Genomic DNA, 17,914 nt, shown 5'->3' on the forward strand with positions numbered 1-17,914 from the left:
CACTGCTCAAAGTTACTGGGCGAAGTTCAGTTCGTCACGCGTCTGAGCCTGGCGACTCGGCGGCTGGGGGTGCGCGAGAGATTAGGCGACCAGACTTTTAGACGCCCCACGTGTTAACAAAGGATAGGAATCCTGGCGGCGTGGATCACAAACATAGGCGTGCATGGTATGACAATACTTTAATACGTGTCGCCCGAGAGCCGATTCCCGGAGTTGGGTCTGCTTTTAGTTGGTTGGTTCTCATTTCTGGTATATTTGTGTTTTGCGGAATTCTTTTGTGTTTCTGTCTGAGTGAGAGCGGTGGGTCACGTGGCAAAAGACTGGAGTGCTTAGCCCGGCCCGACTACCTCTGTTGGTATGAGGTCGTTCGGGGACGAGCTGACGGGAAGCGAAAGAATGCGGTCTCACAGAGTCGAAAAGGCGCGCGGCGTAGGTGCGGTTCGTTTATGGTTCATTCGCCTCGAGAATGGTCCCCTGGGCTCAGGGAAGCTCTTCCCACGAGTCTGCCGGCGGGCAGCGGCGTCCGGGGATGGGATTAGCCACGACTCCCTCATTGTGCCCGCGAGCTCGCGCAGACAAATGCGGGGCGGCAAGGCGAGTACACTGTAAGAGGTTAGCCGCGCGAAGACCGCTCTAAGCGTTCGGCTTTGGCTTTTGAGCAGATGCCGCCTGCTCAACGTAATGGTGTAACTACTCCGCGCGGTCAGTGACTTTGGGCAGCAGATGTCTTGTATTTGCTTGTCGGTTGCAATAACGTACTTGAGTAATGTAAAATACTTGGAGTAATGGAATGTAAAATACTTGGAGTACTGTAAATAGTGTAAATAAACCTAATACCTAGCAAGAAAGGCAGTACTCATCCCTCACCTGCTTCAAGCATCGGACGTTGGTCATCGGAGATCGGAGTCGAGATCGTCCTCTCGGCTCCAGCATCAAACGAAATTCATTATTTCGCCTTCATCATTCGCCAAGAATGATGGAGAGGCGAAATCTAACTGTGTGCACGTTTTTATTTCCTCTTTTCTGACAGTTCGCAGTGAGTTCGTACGTGCACGCAAAAAAAGCTTTCAAAGGGAAGGGCAAAAATGTTTGAGCCTGACCACGCTGCGAGCACTTGGCTACAAGTGAAGGAGCAACGAAAATGAATAAAAAAAGAGAAAGGGCGCTTCGGCCACTGCATATTAGTCGCGCCAGCGTGCGCCTGCTACATTGACATTAATGTGAAAGGCACGGGTGACTTGTGGGTGCGGTATGCAGTGCTGGATTAGGAAACTTTGGGGCCCGGGGCTACTGCGTCCTTGGGGCCCTAATGATGATGATGATTATAATGATGATGATGATTCCACTTTATAATGCGAAAATTTTCGGAGCCCGTGTTATGTTCTCTGATCAGTGATAAATTATACATAATTTTACCCTTTCCGCAAACTAATTTGTTGGCTTGATGTCTAGTATTATATAACGGATTTTATCAGGCGTATAAGTTAGTATGATTTGATTGCTGGTCCATCACAGATTCGCAATTAATCGAAGCGGCGTGTTGGCCTGCACGCGACATGGTATAGAAGCGGTCGCGGAATAAATGGTCACGGAACAAATGGCCCCGGAACTTACGGTCCCGGAACTAATGGTCCCGGAACAAATGGTCCCAACTTCAAAGTAGGAAGAAATGGTCCCACCACTACGACACTTTAGCGCCTGCATGAGGGAAGGAGGGGGGTCAATGTATTTATATTTATGCTTGTATCTGTGCACACTGTATTTTGCGTCTGTTCGTACACAGTATATTTGCTAATGCTGAATTTGCTTGAGCTCAATGCTGTATACAAACCTTTTTTTGTCGCACGTGTACGATCTTCCGTGCTTGATTTGTTCGTACTTTTTTGTTATTCCGAGTGCCAGGCAAACCAGTGGTGAACCTTTCAATCAAAACTCTGCGTGTACTGGGCCGCCCTCGGCCGGTGTTTAAAGTGAATACAATAACGGGCTACCGTAATTTTCTTCGTGAATGCAGTTTTCCTATGAAGTGGAGCAACACAACAGTTTAAATTAACATGGCTGACGTGCAATACTCGCAAGAATACAAAATTTTGCTAATGCTTGAGAAGTGAGTCTGACTTCATCCAGTGCGTTGAGCCTATTTACAGTGACGGTATTATTTAGGTTATGTAAAGTATCAAAAATGTGAGTGGGACGGTACTGTTGACCGCCAGTCAACATAGAGCTGTACTGGTGCATTGCGCTCGCCGTTTTGTCGCTATTTCAAAAGGGAACTTTACTCGATGAGGGTTTATTGGGTTGGCTAAGCTGAGTTACTGTGCTCACCACCTGAAATGCTTCGATATCTGCAGTTCGAATCAAGCGAAGCAACACTAATCAAGATTTTGCACCTCGATAATTTTACAGCTTGCAGTTTAGAAACTGGTTTTTCTCCGAAAATAGGCAATACTTTGCTGGCGGGCGGAATCTCCCCAAAAGCCAAAGCCGAACGTTTAGAGCTGTCTTCCCGGGGCTAACACCTTACGGTGTCGTCGCCTTCCCGCCCTGCCTTTGTCGCCGCGCGCGCGGGAGGGTGTCGTGGCTAATCCCTTGGGACGCCGCCGCCCACCGGACTACCGAGAAGAGCTCCTTCAACCCGAGGCGAATTGCTAAGGCGAATGACCGTCAACGAACAGCGCCGACGCCGGCTTCGCAAATCGTCAAAAACTAGAGACGGCACCCTTTCGCTTCCCGTCAGCTCGTCACCGAACGAACGCATACCAACAGAGGAATAGGGCTCAGCACCCCAGTCTTTTGGCCACACAAAAGAGGAAGGAGCACAAAGCATGCACTGCGCGACCCCCAACTTCGCGTCTTTGCGGCTGCAAGAAAGGAACTGAGCTTACAGCTAGAAGCGTAGGCGACGCCAATACATGAGCCACCGGCGGCTTTCATTAATTAAATAAGAAGCACGAACTTAACAGTGCTGACCGTCGCGACAGCCTGGCTTGACCAGCGCCTCAGCTGAAGTTTGCTATCAGACCAGACGTCCGCATGTCTCGACACTGTGCCTGTCACCCCCCTCGCTTACTAGCGGCGTCTCGCGACACGTGCGGCTTCCTGGAACACGGCTGGACCCACAAACAATCAAAACGTGGAAAACCGAAAAAAGGAAAATATTACAAAAATCAAATACCGAAAGAGAGAGGGAAGTAATAAATAAGAATGTTCGTCTTGAACGTATAAAAAATGCGACGACTAAAATAAAAATGCCGGATAAAATACGCAAAAAAAATTCCGAAAACGGGCCAATCGTGTAATGAATGCCCTGCACTTTCACAATGATGCGTGGTTGGCAGAAATACCGCGTTTAATCGTTATAAGCGCCCAGATTAAGCCAACCGGTTTAACGAAATCTGAAAAAAAAAAGAAAACAAAAATAAACAAACCTAAGAAATTACAAACTGCACTCCAGCAAAATAAAACAAATTTAAACAGAACCCACGTGGAGTTTTATGGAATCATTTTGCCTGAACAGGTGCCTGGGACCATTTGTTCCGGGGCCATAAGTTCCGGGACCATTTGTTCCTACTTTCGAGTAGGGACCATTTGTTCCGGGACCATAAGTTCCGGGACCATAAGTTCCGGGGCCATTTGTTCCGGCACCATTTGTTCCGGGACCATTTGTTCCTACACCTGGTATAGAAGAGAAAAAGAGAGAGATGAAACTTTATTAGGCAGCTCAAGGCCGAGCCGCGGAGTTGTCAGTCCACGGAGGAAGGGGGTGTTCCACGGTCCTCCGACGGTGGTGTGCTTGGCGGAGGTGCACAAAGAGTTTCAATGTGGGCAGCCAAGAGGGACCACAGGGCTGCCCATAGGTTTTCAGGTGGAGCGGCCCAGCTAGACCACGAGTAGGGAATATGCAGGTGGAGTACTTTACAATAAAACTAAAACCTTACAGGCTTAATAAAATATGCTTCTTGTAAGAAAATACTCTTCTATACCACATTTCTTTCGACCAACCCCTTCCCCCATGGTATAGAAGAGTATTTTCTTACAAGAAGCATATTTTCGTAAGCCTGTAAGGTTTTAGTTGTATTGTAAAGTACTCCACCTGCATATATGGGAGGGCTCAAAGTCCGCGCAGGCAGCTGTCACTCACAGACATCTGCAAAACAGTTAGCCGCCACGGCTTGCGGGCCAAAATCCTGTAGGTTACCCGCGCAGACGAGAAAGCACGCGGCGGTTAAAACACCCGCCGCCTTTGAAGGAGTTTTGGGGGAGGGGGGCTCACTTCACACATGTCGCGCAACTCAACCTTCCTATCACAGCACGATTAGTACAAAGACGATAAGCAGGAAAATGTCGCTTTTTAGGCTGGGCAGCGGTCCGCTTCGTGCATGGGTTTTTTTTTTGCGCATGGCCGTCGAACTTTCAGCGGCGATGAACTCCTGTTGCGCAGCTGGGATGGTCTTGCTAGTCGGCAAGCCGTTACGCATTAACGGGTCCCCTCTGGGTTGGAGAGCGACAGGTGAGCACGAGAGACGACATAGGGCATCAGTTTAATAGGGATAGAATGTCTCTGCTCACCCCCGCGCTGCTGCTCCCGTCGGTGCCGCGCAACAGTTCCAGCGGTCAGTAGTTCGTTGTCGATCGGTCGGGTTGTTGTTCGGTCGTAACTACACGCTAACGCTTCTCGACTAGATTCGGGGACTACGACGGAGGCGAGTATGGATGGACCTCTCGTTTTCAAGTCCTCAACACGTCTGCCGCGTCCACTTTTTTCCCGCGCTCCTTCGGGGGTTCTTCTCTCGTGCCGCCACTCCCACACGGGACCAGATCTGCGGGCCGCCCTTTGGCCGCGCCGTCCGGCGGCTCATTCCAAAGCGAAAAGCTCCCACGGGGACAAACAGCTTACCGTCCCCGAGTCGCGGCGGAGGTCCGTTTTCAAGACGCCATCGAAGGGGTTTTAAGTGGACACAGCTTTCGTCATCCCGAAAGGAAACAGACGTTTTGTTGCTTTGTTTGGCGCCCACGCCTGAGTTCTTCACACCGCCTAGGCCTGCTGATTCCCCAGCTCGAAGGGAGCCGCTAGGGTCGGGCTGGCCCGGCGGCCTCTGCGTCCACACGGAGTGGCGCCTGGAGAATTACGCTACGAATGGAGTCGCGCGGATATGTAGCTTCCGCAGTGCTTGTTGCTCAGACAGCCTGCAGAGGCTTGCGCACAGAGGCGCGTGCTGAAGCCGAACGACCCCGCGAGTGGCCTACACAACCTTTGAACTTTTAAATAACAGTATATACGCTGACCATTCAGCGAGAATATCGAGTCAATATCAATCACGCTATGCGATTCAACTAATCCGCTAGCGTTATTGGACGGGTCGTCATCGCAATGAACTTCCTTTTCAAGCGCTATACATTGAAATTTGTGGCAGAAACTGTGTATGAGCCCGAGGGCAGTGCTTAAGTTGTCAATAATTACATATAACGTCCCTCAGGCTTAAACAATTTACAATGCTCTTCAGACATTATTTCATTATTCGCATTCCTGACCCTTTCTTACACCGAAACGTGCGCGCGCCGAAACGTCCGCTTACCTCGATGTCCCTGTACCGAAAAGACTACCGAAACGACCTGTGCCGAAAAAGACCGGAGCCGAGCTCGGGACCTTTTTTATGTGGCTTATTAGGCCCGATCAAGCTGTGTACCCATGACTTTTGGTTCAAGACGTCTTCTCATAAACCTCGGGAAAACAGGGAAAAGGAGTAGGAATTAAATTGAAATGGTCTCGAAGGCTGTCAACCATAACGTGAGCCCCTTACTCCTCCCCACCTGTCACGAGTCAGCTTTGGCGTAGAGGTGAGGTTGAAACTCATACCTTCAACTTTCAATGCGGGCAGCGAGCACACTCAAAATATATTTTTTTCATATGATCGAGAGGGGCCCCTGACAGCTGGGGGCCCGGGGCTGCAGCCCGCGTAGCCCCCACCTTAGCCTTGGCGGTATGGATACGCAGGACGAGAACGTTTCGTGTGTTTCGTGCACGAGTTCCCCGACAGCTGAATATTTTTGAAGGCGTGCCTTATACCCCTGTCAAACGTGCCTATTTAAGTGCACTTACACGGAGTGCACTTGGATAAAATGTCATTCGGGAGCAGCTAAACGGCAAACGCGAATGACACTTTACAAGGAACGCACTTTAAACTGAGTGTGGTCCCCAAACACACTTTACCGGGGCCAGCTCGCCGAGTGAGTAATCTCGTGAACAGAAGTCCGAAAATCGGAAAAATTAACGTAAAACCGCGAGCGTTTAGATGATAATAAGTAACGTTAAAAGTTAATTATAGATATATTGCTTATTTACTTTTACAAAAATTGAAGCAGCGACGAAAAATAAGAAAATAACCTCTCTCTCAACAACGTGCCAGCGCCGCCTGGTGGGTGTTTTGCTCCATGGCAGCCGTTCTCTGCGGCGTTCTCGTAGGTGGTTTCTTGTGGCCCTGTGATTGTGTTCGTGTTTCAGCCTATTTCCGTTGTATTCAACGCTTTCAGACAATTTCCCCCGAACAATAATGCAGCTGTCATTCACTGCGCAGTGAATAACAGTGAAGATAAAAGCGCCGGTGTTCAGTCGCCGTCCCGACTCTGTTTTTGTGGTCTTGTGCGATGCGCCTAGTGCGATTTTAAACAATTCAAACACAACGAATTGTTTACAATATTCCTCACGTGATAAAGAGGGGGGATTTCAAGTAATTTTGCGTAATATTTACGCCGGCTATCGTCACTGACATCACGGCCAAGGGCACTTTATTTCGTCGTTTAGCAGCGCGCAGCCTAAGTGTCACTTGGGAAGCCCGAGTGCACTCGGCGGAAGTGCACTTAAATAGGCACGTTTGACAGGGGTATTATACTGCCACTTTAGGATCACCGTGGTGGCCGCTAGCAGGATCGGTACTGGAAAAGGTCTATTCAAGGCACGATCACAGGGCACACCTCCTTCCCGTGAGTGACGAATGCGGTCGTTTTTCAGGGAAGGGTCACTCGCGAGTAAAACGTTGCTGACAGGTAGAGTTCCCGGATCAACAAACGCCTAATCGCGATGCTGGGGCAGCATCGGGTGGGCCCTGGCTCAGCCACGCTGCCGCGACAATCAGTACAATGACAAGTTTCTCCCAAGGAGGGCATTGAGGGCCAGCTCATTCAAACGAAATACGCCTCCCCACCTCGCCCGCCTCCTTCCCTCTTCCTTCCCTGTTTGGATCTTTGCGGAACTCGCGATGGAGTTACCCTAGTGGTGGTTGCGCACCAACTTGCACAGCAAACTCCATAAAAAAAAACTCGTTCGTCTATTTTTATTGAACCATACCTTGTGACTGTCTTCGGTTCTTACCGTTTTTCAGAACGTAAGGAGATCAGGAAAACGAGCAAAAATGTGTGTACGTGCCTGAGAAAATAAACTGGCATATATTTGTGCTCAAATAAAGTTCCGAACAATAACAGTTATTGTCGATAACGGGTGGCCCGCTACGAGTACATCTCACCTGCTTCCATCATCCCGGGTTTACGCTCCGCAACACGACGGCAAAATGAACAAAGCGTGTTTCCCAACAGTCTTGCAAACTTTGCAGCAAACACGGGGCGTGAAAATAGCAAAGTATTGCCTATCTTAGGACAAAAGCAAAAGTTTCGAAGCTACAAACTGCAAAATTGGAACTGCAGATACTGCAAAGTACAGCTCTGTGTCGGCTGACGATCAGCAGTACGGGCCAGCCCACTGACATTTTTTTAACTTTAGGTAACGTAAATAATACCGTCACTGCAAACAAGCTCATCGGATAGGCTGAAGTGAGACTCGCTTTTCAGGGTTTAATAAACGTTTATATATTTGCCAGTACTTCACGGCAGCCAGCTTAATTTGAAATAACAGCTGTTTTGCTCCCTTACATAAGAAAACTGCTTTCATGAAGACAATTCTGACAGTCTTAAAACACTGGCCGAGGGCTGCTAAGTGCACACAGCTTTTTACTGAAATAAACAAAAAAAAAAGACAAGCAAGGGAAGCACGCGAGGACCGGTCGCAGAAAAAAAATGTATACAGCATTTACCGCAAGTAAATTAAGCCTTAGCAAATATATCATATATCAACAGAAGCAAAATACATTGTGCACAAATAAACATAAATACATTGACCTCCTTCCTTCCCTCATACAGGCGCTCATGCATAGGAGCAGTAGTGGTGGGACCATTTCTTCCTAGTTTGAAGTTGGGACCATTTGTTCCGGGCCCATTTGTTCCGGGACCATAAGTTCCGGACCATTTGTTCCGGGACCATTTATTCCGCGACAGAGTGGTGCCTGGTAGGATCATGTTTCGAAGAGAAGCTGTTTTCCGCTAGTTGCTGACCAAAATTGCGCGTGCGCGCTTCAGAGATAGTGTAGAACGCTCTGTAGCGCTCGATCTAATTTAGGTATCTTAGAAACAAATTTATTGATTGATTGTAGGGTTTAACGCGCCGACGCAATGCGGGCGATGAGCCACGCCGTAGTGGAGGGCTCCGGATTAATTTCGACCACCTGGGGATCTTTAACGTGCACCGAAATCTCGTACACACGGGCGTTTTTATTTTTCGCCTCCATCAGAAAAGCGGCCGCCGCGGCCGGGAATCGAACCCGTGACCTCGTGCTCAGCAGCGCAACGCCTTAGCCACTGAGCCACCGCGGCGGGATATCTTAGCAAGAACTTAGTATACTGAAATTAACTGCTCAGAAGATTCTAATTTACTTTTCATAATTAATTCGCAGTGAAGTTGCAAGTACGTTACAGAATTCCCCTCTTCTGGCAATACAGAAAACGACCACATCCCTTTCTCTTTATAGAGCCGTCTCGAAAAAAATTACTTCAGAATATTCACGAATTATTTTTAAGGAAAATATGTGTATGCGTCTGGGTGTAAAGACGTTGCGTTATTATATTGTTCTCAATTTTTTTGTTTCTTTATGCAAATGATTTAAATTTATAACATTATATCGATTAAGTACCTTTGGTTGGCCAGTTACGGGTTTTTACGCAAATGCAACGCGTAGTTAGGGGTTGGTCTCTTTTCGGTATTTTTATTCGTGTTTCCAAAGGTTTTTTACGCGCTTTTTGTAGTTTAGTGTGTTTTTTCGAGGAAATGTCCAAGTTGCATATTTCTTTATTTCGTCAGTTTATTTTTGTAACGTCATTTATTTTTTGGTTTTCTGAAGATATGTTTGATCAATTGTCGCCATTGACGCTATTATAACGATAAAATAGTGCATTTTTCTGGAAATGCAGGGCGCTGCATGGTTTGCAGTTTCGCTAATTTTTTTTTCGTTTGAATCAGAGCGTTCTTTTGTGGGATTTTTTGCTTATTCTTTGGTTTTTGGGGAGACGTGTAAGATGCAGATTTTTGGTTTCGTCAGGTAATTTGTGTAATTTTTGCTGGTTCTCTTATTTATTGTTTCTAAAAATTGTGATCCGGCAATTATCGTTATTTACGCTATTATAACGGTTCAAAGGGTTACTTCCGCAAATTCTGCATTTTTTTTTATTCAGTGCAGGACGTTTCGGTGCGGACGTTAGATCTATCGGTGTACGGACGTTTTGGCGCACGGACATTTAGGTCCATGAATATTTGGGTGCGCAAACTTTTCGGCAACCGGGTGCTTGCTTGTAAACAGCGGTGATACCTTTATTTCCGCATAACGTGGGTTATTTATAGACAACAACGTAGCGCAGTGATTGCATTTCTAGATTAAATGCCGTGCTTGTTCTTGGCCAGGTACTTATAAAAATCGAACATTTGTATATGTTTGTTTAATACTTCGGTAAAGGAACTTATGTTATGCAGCCATCTAAGTGAATTCTTTCGCCTATGTGTTTTTTTTAATTTATGACAAGGCATTAATTTATATTTGCTCTTTTTTTGCGGCATAGAGATCAGCTAAGGCAATTAGCTAGTGTTTACGATGGTCTAACGCATTGTCTGTGTATTTTTGCTAATAAAATGCACACTTTTACTCTCCAAAACTTTACGAACATTCGGTTGCCCCCTAAAAACGCAGAAAATCTAATTAAGAGTTTTGTTTAGGCTGCGCTGTCATGCTAAAATGAATTTGCAAACAGTGTTGTACACGTTCCTCTAAAACGGGAACGAAAGCTCGTTCCCCGTTCCTTCCCAATTTTGAAACGAGTTCCCGTTACAAGTTCCTTTATTGCGTAAGGAATGCGTTCGAGTTCCACCTCGAAATATGGAACTTTTCGTTACATTAACGTTACATTTAATTTTTTAAATCAAAATGTGGTGTTGGATAATCCTGAGGCAAAATACAGTGAGAAATTTAAAACTCACACCTAACTACGTATATTATACGAATAGGAACACCGGTGGCAGCAGTTTATCTGGAGATAAAAAGAATCCGAAGAAACGCCCCCAGACAAATTTTTCAGCGAGCACCCCACGAAGTTCAGACATGCATGTCAAAGATTTTGGTGCTCGTCTATTATGGGTGCAACACATATGGCACTTTCCACTTCGGTCTTACAAATGCACATTTAGGTTAGTGCGCTTCAGATGTGCAGATAGAAAGTTACTCACATGCAGGAACATAATTAAATTTTTTGCTTAAGAAACTGTGTCGAAAAGAACAACAGATAGACGTTTAATAAATTGTTAATAAATATTGCAGTTTATTTAAACTATTTTACAGGCTCTTTGCAGGGAATTGAGTAAGGGAGTTACAAAAGTGAAGCTTTGAGGATCATAAAGCACAAATTAGCGAGTAACAAAACCCAGCAGACAGGTAATGGCTACGAGGTTCGCAATACAAGTTTAAGTCGGAAGACGATAACAATTAAAAAAATAATAAAAGTGAACAGCTCCGTCACCCATGAAATCTACGCGCAAGAGTTGCAATGTATACTGAACACAATTAGGGTAGTTGATAAAGGAAACAACCAAAGATAGCCAAATATGTGGACGCGACGCACAAATCAGTTGCTTTGGTTAGAAATACCCATAAGGGGAAAACACAATATATAACGCGGAGCCTAATCACGTGCGTAAAGCACGTTTACACTAAAAACGTTTACACGTTTATCAAAACACAGGTTGAAACCGACACACTAGAGAGTTTTAGCATAGCGTGCTCCGTCCGCTAACGCTACGGCGGCGGGTAGCGGGGCGCGACTGGGGAGAGCAAATTCGTCACGGTGGGGTGGATTAGTTCCGCGCGGCCTGCCTTCGCCATGCCCGCTCTTTCCCTCCGCTGAGGGGCAACCTCCTCGCACTCCCCGCGCGCGCATGCGCAGTCTGGTCCCGCTACCCGCTAACCTTAGCGTAGCTAAGCCGTCCACGTTCCGGCGGCCTCTGTCAGGTATTGTCCATACGGTATGCGACGAAAATATGCCCAACAATGACGAAATTCCTGTCCTTTGTCAACACGACGCGTGCAATACAAAAGGACCTGGCACTCATGTCGACGCATTCCCGCCAGATCGGCGACAAACCTCGCCGTGACGAACGGCGTGCGTAACTTCCAGCAGTACAGCATCTCCAGTCCTCCCAAGACAGCAACGCACCCGCGCCTTGGGCGCACTAACGCGGTAATTACCCCTGACAATATACAGACACCGTGGTTTCACAAAGTACCTTCAGCGCCCCCCCCCCCTTCCCCCCCGCCGGAGGGGAACAATTCTATCGCCCATACGCGCATCCTAGCCTCCCCAGAAAAACGATGAAGGGTGAAAAGCCTTCTCGGGAGTCGAGGCTGCGCTATTCATCCTTTGAGCGGCATGAAAGCAAGCACAAGCTGTGGCCCGCGGCGTGGGTATTCTTCTGCCTTTGGCTTTCGAGGAAGCACGTTCCGCTGGAGGGCGCGGGCTGATTGGCCAACTGGTAGGGAGAGAAAGGAAAGGAGAGACCACCAGCAGGCGGAAATTGTCACACCTAGGGGTGGACACGGGAACATCGGAACGCCGACTTCTGGATTTTTATGCTCGAGTGGCATCAAAAACAGCCAAATCCCATTGAAAAAAAGCATCGAGTTCCGAGCGTGTGTGCATCTAACAGCAGAAAATGGCTCGCCGGGACAACGAAGAGCAGGGGTAAGCGTTTTGGCGAATCTTGATCGTCGTTATTGGGCATGGCGGCCATTCCATGGCCTATCGGCCGAGCAGCGCCCATGATGCTGGCGCGGCATGACGAAGGCTTGCGACTCATTGTAGCATTTTCTCCCTCCTCGCGCGATCATCACATCCACGTTTCTTAGCCTCAAGATGACTTTAGAACGCGCTGTGAAAGTAGCACACGTCGCGGATGGGATATTTTCACTTTTTGTGTCTTTAGTGTTCACCGAAAGGAAGGCGGGAGCCTTCCTCGTCAACAGTGGGGAGGCCGGATTGTTGGTTCACCTGCGCGGGGAGCGCGCTGGCTGGTGGCAAGACGCCGCGAAGATTGCTGGAATGCGCCGCGGCAGCGTTTAGTGATAGTTGTGCGACGTGTAAGTTTGCCAGTCGGGTTGTGTATGCGGCATTCTGTTTGTAGCCAAATGAGCATTGAGATAAGGATCGGAAATTGGCATTCTGTAGCCTTGAGACGGTCTAAGTGTTCATTATTGTTTACGAAGTGTTTTTGGCGTCATTGATCATACGTGAAGGCGGAGACGCAAAAATTGTTGTGTGACGTGTCAGAATAAATTCTTTACTTTTGCCGGCTCGTCGATTGCTGTCAGTATCGTATCCGTGACGTTAGTGTTTTCCGGCGTTCCGTGGTCTCGACACGGGCAGTAAGATTTTCCTTAGCATCGTAGCAAAAATTGGGGGCTCTCTATCTTTTTTTTTTCGTAGATTTTGTTTTTTGAGGTCTGGGGAAATGGCGCGCAAAGATTTCTGTTGCATGCTAGCCCCACTTCCCCGGTCCACATCGCAGAGGTAATGGCTGTCAGATAACTGCAGCTGTCGCAACCAATGGATGTCGTTGAACTGAATTCGACGCGTGACGCGCCACCTGTAGGTACTATGAAGCTGCAACAAGGAAACTGTCGCTGAAAAGTCGAAAATTAAAGAGGAATATCGAAGTTTTTTTTTGTTTGTTTTGCGAATCGCCCCCCCCCCCTTTTCTTTTTTTTTTTTAGAAATTTTGTGTGTTTGCCGCCGGGCATCCCGGTCTCTTTTTATTGGTTGATGTTTCTATTGTTTGTTGTGCACCTTGTGCATCATGTTGTAACGTATGAGCTGATCAAGCATGACCCCAGCAAAATGTAATAGTTAGCCACGATTCTACTTTACTTTACTCTGTAAAGTTTAAAACTATACTCGGTGACAACTTAAGAACGGCACCGGAAGTTGCCGCTGTGCCTTATCACCGTAGCCGAATGTTTCTCCGCGCGGCGCAAGTAGGGCGTTACTGGGAATATTTTGAACATGACGTGAGCCGTTCCCGTGATTTTGTGGACTTAATATGCTTATAAACGACTCCAGTGACGACAAACAAACTGCGTGAGACAAGGCAGACGATATCACGCTTTCATAGCAAACGCCTTTCAAAACGCGCGCGCACTGACGTCACGGGTCCGGCGCTTTGGCGGAGTGATACACCACATGAGGTGGTGCCGTTCTTGAGTTGTAACCGAGTATAGCTTGTAACTTTCAACGAAAAAAAAGCAGAAAAATTAAATCTGTTGTACAAAAAGACTTGCCAAAGCCTGGTATAGTGCAAAACACAAAAGTCTGCCCCTTATCTGCTACGCAGTAATGCATGACGTCAGCTTTTGTAAGCGGCAATGCAGCACTGGCTGAAAAATTGTCTGTTACACAAAAAAGACTTGTAGTGATATGCTGATCGAAGTGTTTCGTCTTTTTCAGAAGCCGAGTAAGAACTGACTTATTATAATGTGAATTCTTTCTTTATTATAGAGCGTGAAGTGATGTAAAAGCCAGCTTTTGCAAGCCTCAATGCAACGCTTGGCTAAGCTGAAAAATTAAAGCTTTGTCATGCTTATCTAAATGTTTTTTTTTTCAGAAGCTCTGAGTAAGAACTGGCTTATAGTAATGTGCATTTTTTTTTGTTATAGAGCGCAAATTGCTGCAATTTCAGCGTGTACCTGCGAAACTGGGTGTTTTGAATTTTCCCATGCACCTTGGCAAGGGCAGGGGTAATAGCATGAGCAGTGAAGTACTCAACAAATTCAGTTGATAACTACAAATCTGCGCCAGAAAAAAAAAAGGCTTGAATGGAGGTGTGGCAAAAGGAACAAACAATTTGCGGCTTCAGAACTGGCACACCGGTGATTTTTGTAGTTTTTTTTTTCAGCGACTTTTGTGGGAGTTTATGGCTCACTACATTAGCTGGAACCACCTTAGGGAGAGGGTACAAAAAAATGTGGTGCTAACTGCTGCCTCAGTTTTACTATGTTTATTCTCCGTTTTACAGTGTTATGTTCAAAGGGTTGCTGCTTTTTGGGCTTGGGGCCGTGATTTAGCTGCGAAAAACATGCAGATGACCACGTGTGGGCTTTTAAGCAGTAAAAGCCACTGTGCACTGCGAATTTTTCCCCATATAGGCACTTCTTCGTGTCATGTGAGGTTCTGCACTGTGCATAAATGTTAATTTGCTGGTATTTTAGCCGCTCAGGGGAAGCCACCTTTGTTTGCATGAGCGTATTTTGTAGTACGTACTTGTATTTATTACTAGCAGCTGTGTACTAGAGAAATGGGCTTTCGGTGGCATCACTTTTAAGAATGTAGCAAGGCCTACTATAATCTAAGCTTCTTGCGTTGTTCGTGTAATGACATTGTGTTGTCATCTTGTTTCTGTCTGTCAATTGTGCTGATTTCTCACGAGGTATGCAACACTAACCGTAGCCCCAGTATCTACATTGACAGAAGTAACACTTTCTGCTTTTTTCTTTTTTTTTCCAGCAAAATATTTGTAGGGGGCCTCAGCTGGGAGACCACGCAAGGTGAATGTGCATTAACACCGTTCACAAGCTCAGCACGAAACAGCGTTCCCGTTTTTTTTTGGCGCATTGCTGTGCTTGTTTTTATAATTCGTTAATATTTGAAAATGATAACAGGGCTATAAGTACGTACTGGCACGACTTTGGGTGTTTCTTAGGTTTAAAATTCGGTGGAGTGCATTTTGTTCACGTATTTTGCCGTACAAACACCCGTTTAGTACAGTGGTCAGTAGCCTTCAATGAAAGCAAGCAAAATGGTTGGAGCAGCTTCTGGTCGTAAATGTATAGTTTTGCCATTCAGAGAAAGGAAGGAAATAGTTAATTGCTGCTCCACGCTAGTTTTATGCGGGTGAAGCACACATGGTAAAGGTGATTTGTGGTGTATGTTAGTGCCTGATGGGGCAGTAAGGTTTGGGAAGAGGTTTGTTATCTCAGCATATTTTTGTGCCTTGCTTAGAAATGTGACACAATTACTGTCACTAGCACTTCATAAACTTAGGAAAAAAAAGAGAAAAAAAAAACAGGGAAGCTGGTGTCTTCAGTGCACATCATTCTTTTTTTTCAGTTTTATTATCATGATGTGAAGTGTTAAAGGAGCCATGAAGACAAAATACAAGTTGGGTTAATTAGAAAGACTGCTTAGTCCCGATAACAATGATACCAATATGATCGCAATCTTCGAACAAATAACAGAGATATTAAAGAAAACACCTGTAGCAGGCGTGACCTCCTAGCCAATTTCCCGCAACTTTTCTATGACGTCACGGAACCTTGTTTGTGCGATTGGCGGCCGCCTAACTCACCTGTTGCAACGACACATGACTGGACGTCTGTAATGGGGCCTCTAGTTCCATTTCACCGCATCACTTGAATGCTAACGTGCAGTTAACGCACTGAAAATTATGTTTTATTGTAGGCCCGTATGACGTCATTCTTGCTCATAACACGTCACTGTGGCGCAAAATTTGAAAGTTTTTGGATACTTCTTGCTTTTTTTTTCGTTAAAAAACATCTTTTGGGACTGTAATGGAGCTGAGTGAATCCTTGTGAATGGAGCTGAGTGAATCCTAATGAATCCTTTCAAATAGTGATAGTGAATCCTTTCAAATTACACGAAGTTGTATTTTCTCTTCATGGCTCCTTTAACAGACAGCAAAGTAGCTTGGCAATGTATCTGGCAGTATGGATCCTGCTTTTCAGTTTTACATCAGGAAGAGGGAAGTGCAAGAAGGTTAACTGGCAGAGCGTTATGGTTTGAAAAATGATTTAAAGGCCTTCCTTGGGGAACAGTTGCTAAGAAGGCCACAGGACATGTAGTCTTCGTTTAAAAGCAACTCAATTGATCTTTAGTAACCTTTGAAGTTATGCGCAATCAGTGTGCACTAGTTCAGTGCTTTTTCTTGAGCGCTCAACACTGACACGAGTGCATGGCCTATTACAGGAAGTCTTGATTGGGCTGCCATTTGTATGAGCAACTGCTGCTCTCTTGCTCTATTGTTGACATTTAGCCCGAAAACAGCTGTGGAAGCATTGTGAACTTTATTCAATGGCGTAACAGCTTCTGGTCAAGAAGTGCACCTCTGATATTTTCCAATTCTATCTGGCTGTTCTTAGCCAAGTTTTAGCAGTTCTGCTGAATCAACAAAACTCAATTTGCACTGGCATGCCAAATGGGATGAGCACTTGATAGCAGCGGTGTGTGTGAGCGAGGCAGAAAGCGTGTGTGGTGGAATGTTAAAGAAACATGAAGGGGCCTGATACACGATTAAAAAAAAATGGGACTTGTTAAGTATATATTACTATGAGCAAAAGCACCATAAGTTGAAGGGGAATCTTTGTTTTGTTTTTGAAAACGAGAGCGCGGTATGGCTGTTGCTTTCTAAAACAACTTCTGCTTGATAAGTCTTGACTTGACTGCAGTGCGATTACAAGGGCTTCATTTTCCTATTCCTGTGCTGTTTTCCCTTTTAAAAAATTAGAATAACCCTGAAGTTTGGCTACATGGGCCCAGTGATGCTCATCATCATCATCATCACCAGCCTATCTACGCCCACTGCAGGGCAAAGGCCTCTCCCATTATTCTCCAATTACCTCGGTCCTGTGCCAACTGTGACCAATTTATCCCGGCAAACTTCTTGATCTCATCTGCCCATCTAACTTTCTGCCGCCCCCTGCAGAAAGTTAGAATGATGCTACCACTGCGCCAATTGCGCCAAACTACGCCCAAGTGCTCTGGCTGCTACATCCTGCTACATTTCCTCTAAATTTGGCGATTCTGCGCCCGACCTGCGCCCAAGTGTGTACGCCGACTTTCAGAAACGAAACTGACTGAAAGCGACATCGCGGTACACCTGTTTTCAGGCCGCAATCCGAGCCAAGGCAAACTGACCCTTTTAGCGGTAACGGTAGAGTGCCTAGAATATTTCTGAAATATTCTAGGCACTCTAGTAACGGCGATGATGCGTTTTGCTCATGTAGGCGCACAACGCCAAATCTCCCCCCTTATCCGAGACCTATTGGGTTCGCGAGACCGGTTGCCGCTGTTGCAACCGTCCGCCTCGCGGTCTTCGGGCCGCGATATGCGTGCCGTACTCGTGAAGCTCGGCAACAACGTCAGGCGTCGTGAAATTGCCGTACTCGCTCGTCAACGCGCCCCGACAGCGTACGCATCGACCGGGTGCCTGCGGAGTTGTGCTGGAAGAAAAGTAGGCAAGAGATGAGGACGCAGGAGTTGTAGTTACAGTGGAACCTGGGTGATACGAATTTCGAGGTGAGACGAATTTCTGATAAGTGTCGGCGAAATTGCACTGTTTGAAATGGGAAAAGTTTGGGCTCTTACGAACGGACCTGCGGTGCCCGTCGGATAATAAGAACGAGTCGGCGAGGCGCCCGACTGCCGAGCGAGCAAGCTACGGCGACGTACGGGCTCTCCGCCCTCTTTGTCGCTCTTTCTCCAG

The 17,914-nt window shown here is 46.6% G+C and overlaps 2 protein-coding genes across 13 annotated transcripts in view; one reads left to right on the forward strand and one right to left on the reverse strand.

The window, feature by feature from the left end:
- Positions 1 to 17,914, reverse strand: part of Para (sodium voltage-gated channel paralytic) — a 376,926-nt gene that overhangs the window by 210,097 nt on the left and 148,915 nt on the right. The gene's annotated exons all lie outside the window — the stretch shown is intronic.
- Positions 1 to 17,914, forward strand: part of LOC144167661 (uncharacterized) — an 84,746-nt gene that overhangs the window by 14,537 nt on the left and 52,295 nt on the right. For 2 of the 3 annotated variants that reach the window (XM_077696850.1, XM_077696851.1), the window contains exon 2: positions 14,920 to 14,960. In XM_077696850.1, the coding sequence (XP_077552976.1) occupies positions 14,920 to 14,960 (41 nt within the window). Of the gene's footprint in view, positions 1 to 11,566; positions 12,106 to 14,919; positions 14,961 to 17,914 lie in introns of those variants that run through there. The other variant, XM_077696852.1, reaches the window with a different exon arrangement.

The sequence above is a fragment of the Haemaphysalis longicornis genome, unplaced genomic scaffold, assembly GCF_048455015.1.
Source record: "Haemaphysalis longicornis isolate Haplotype H1 unplaced genomic scaffold, Haemaphysalis longicornis Haplotype H1 scaffold_2, whole genome shotgun sequence".
Classification (NCBI taxonomy): Eukaryota; Metazoa; Arthropoda; class Arachnida; order Ixodida; family Ixodidae; genus Haemaphysalis; species Haemaphysalis longicornis.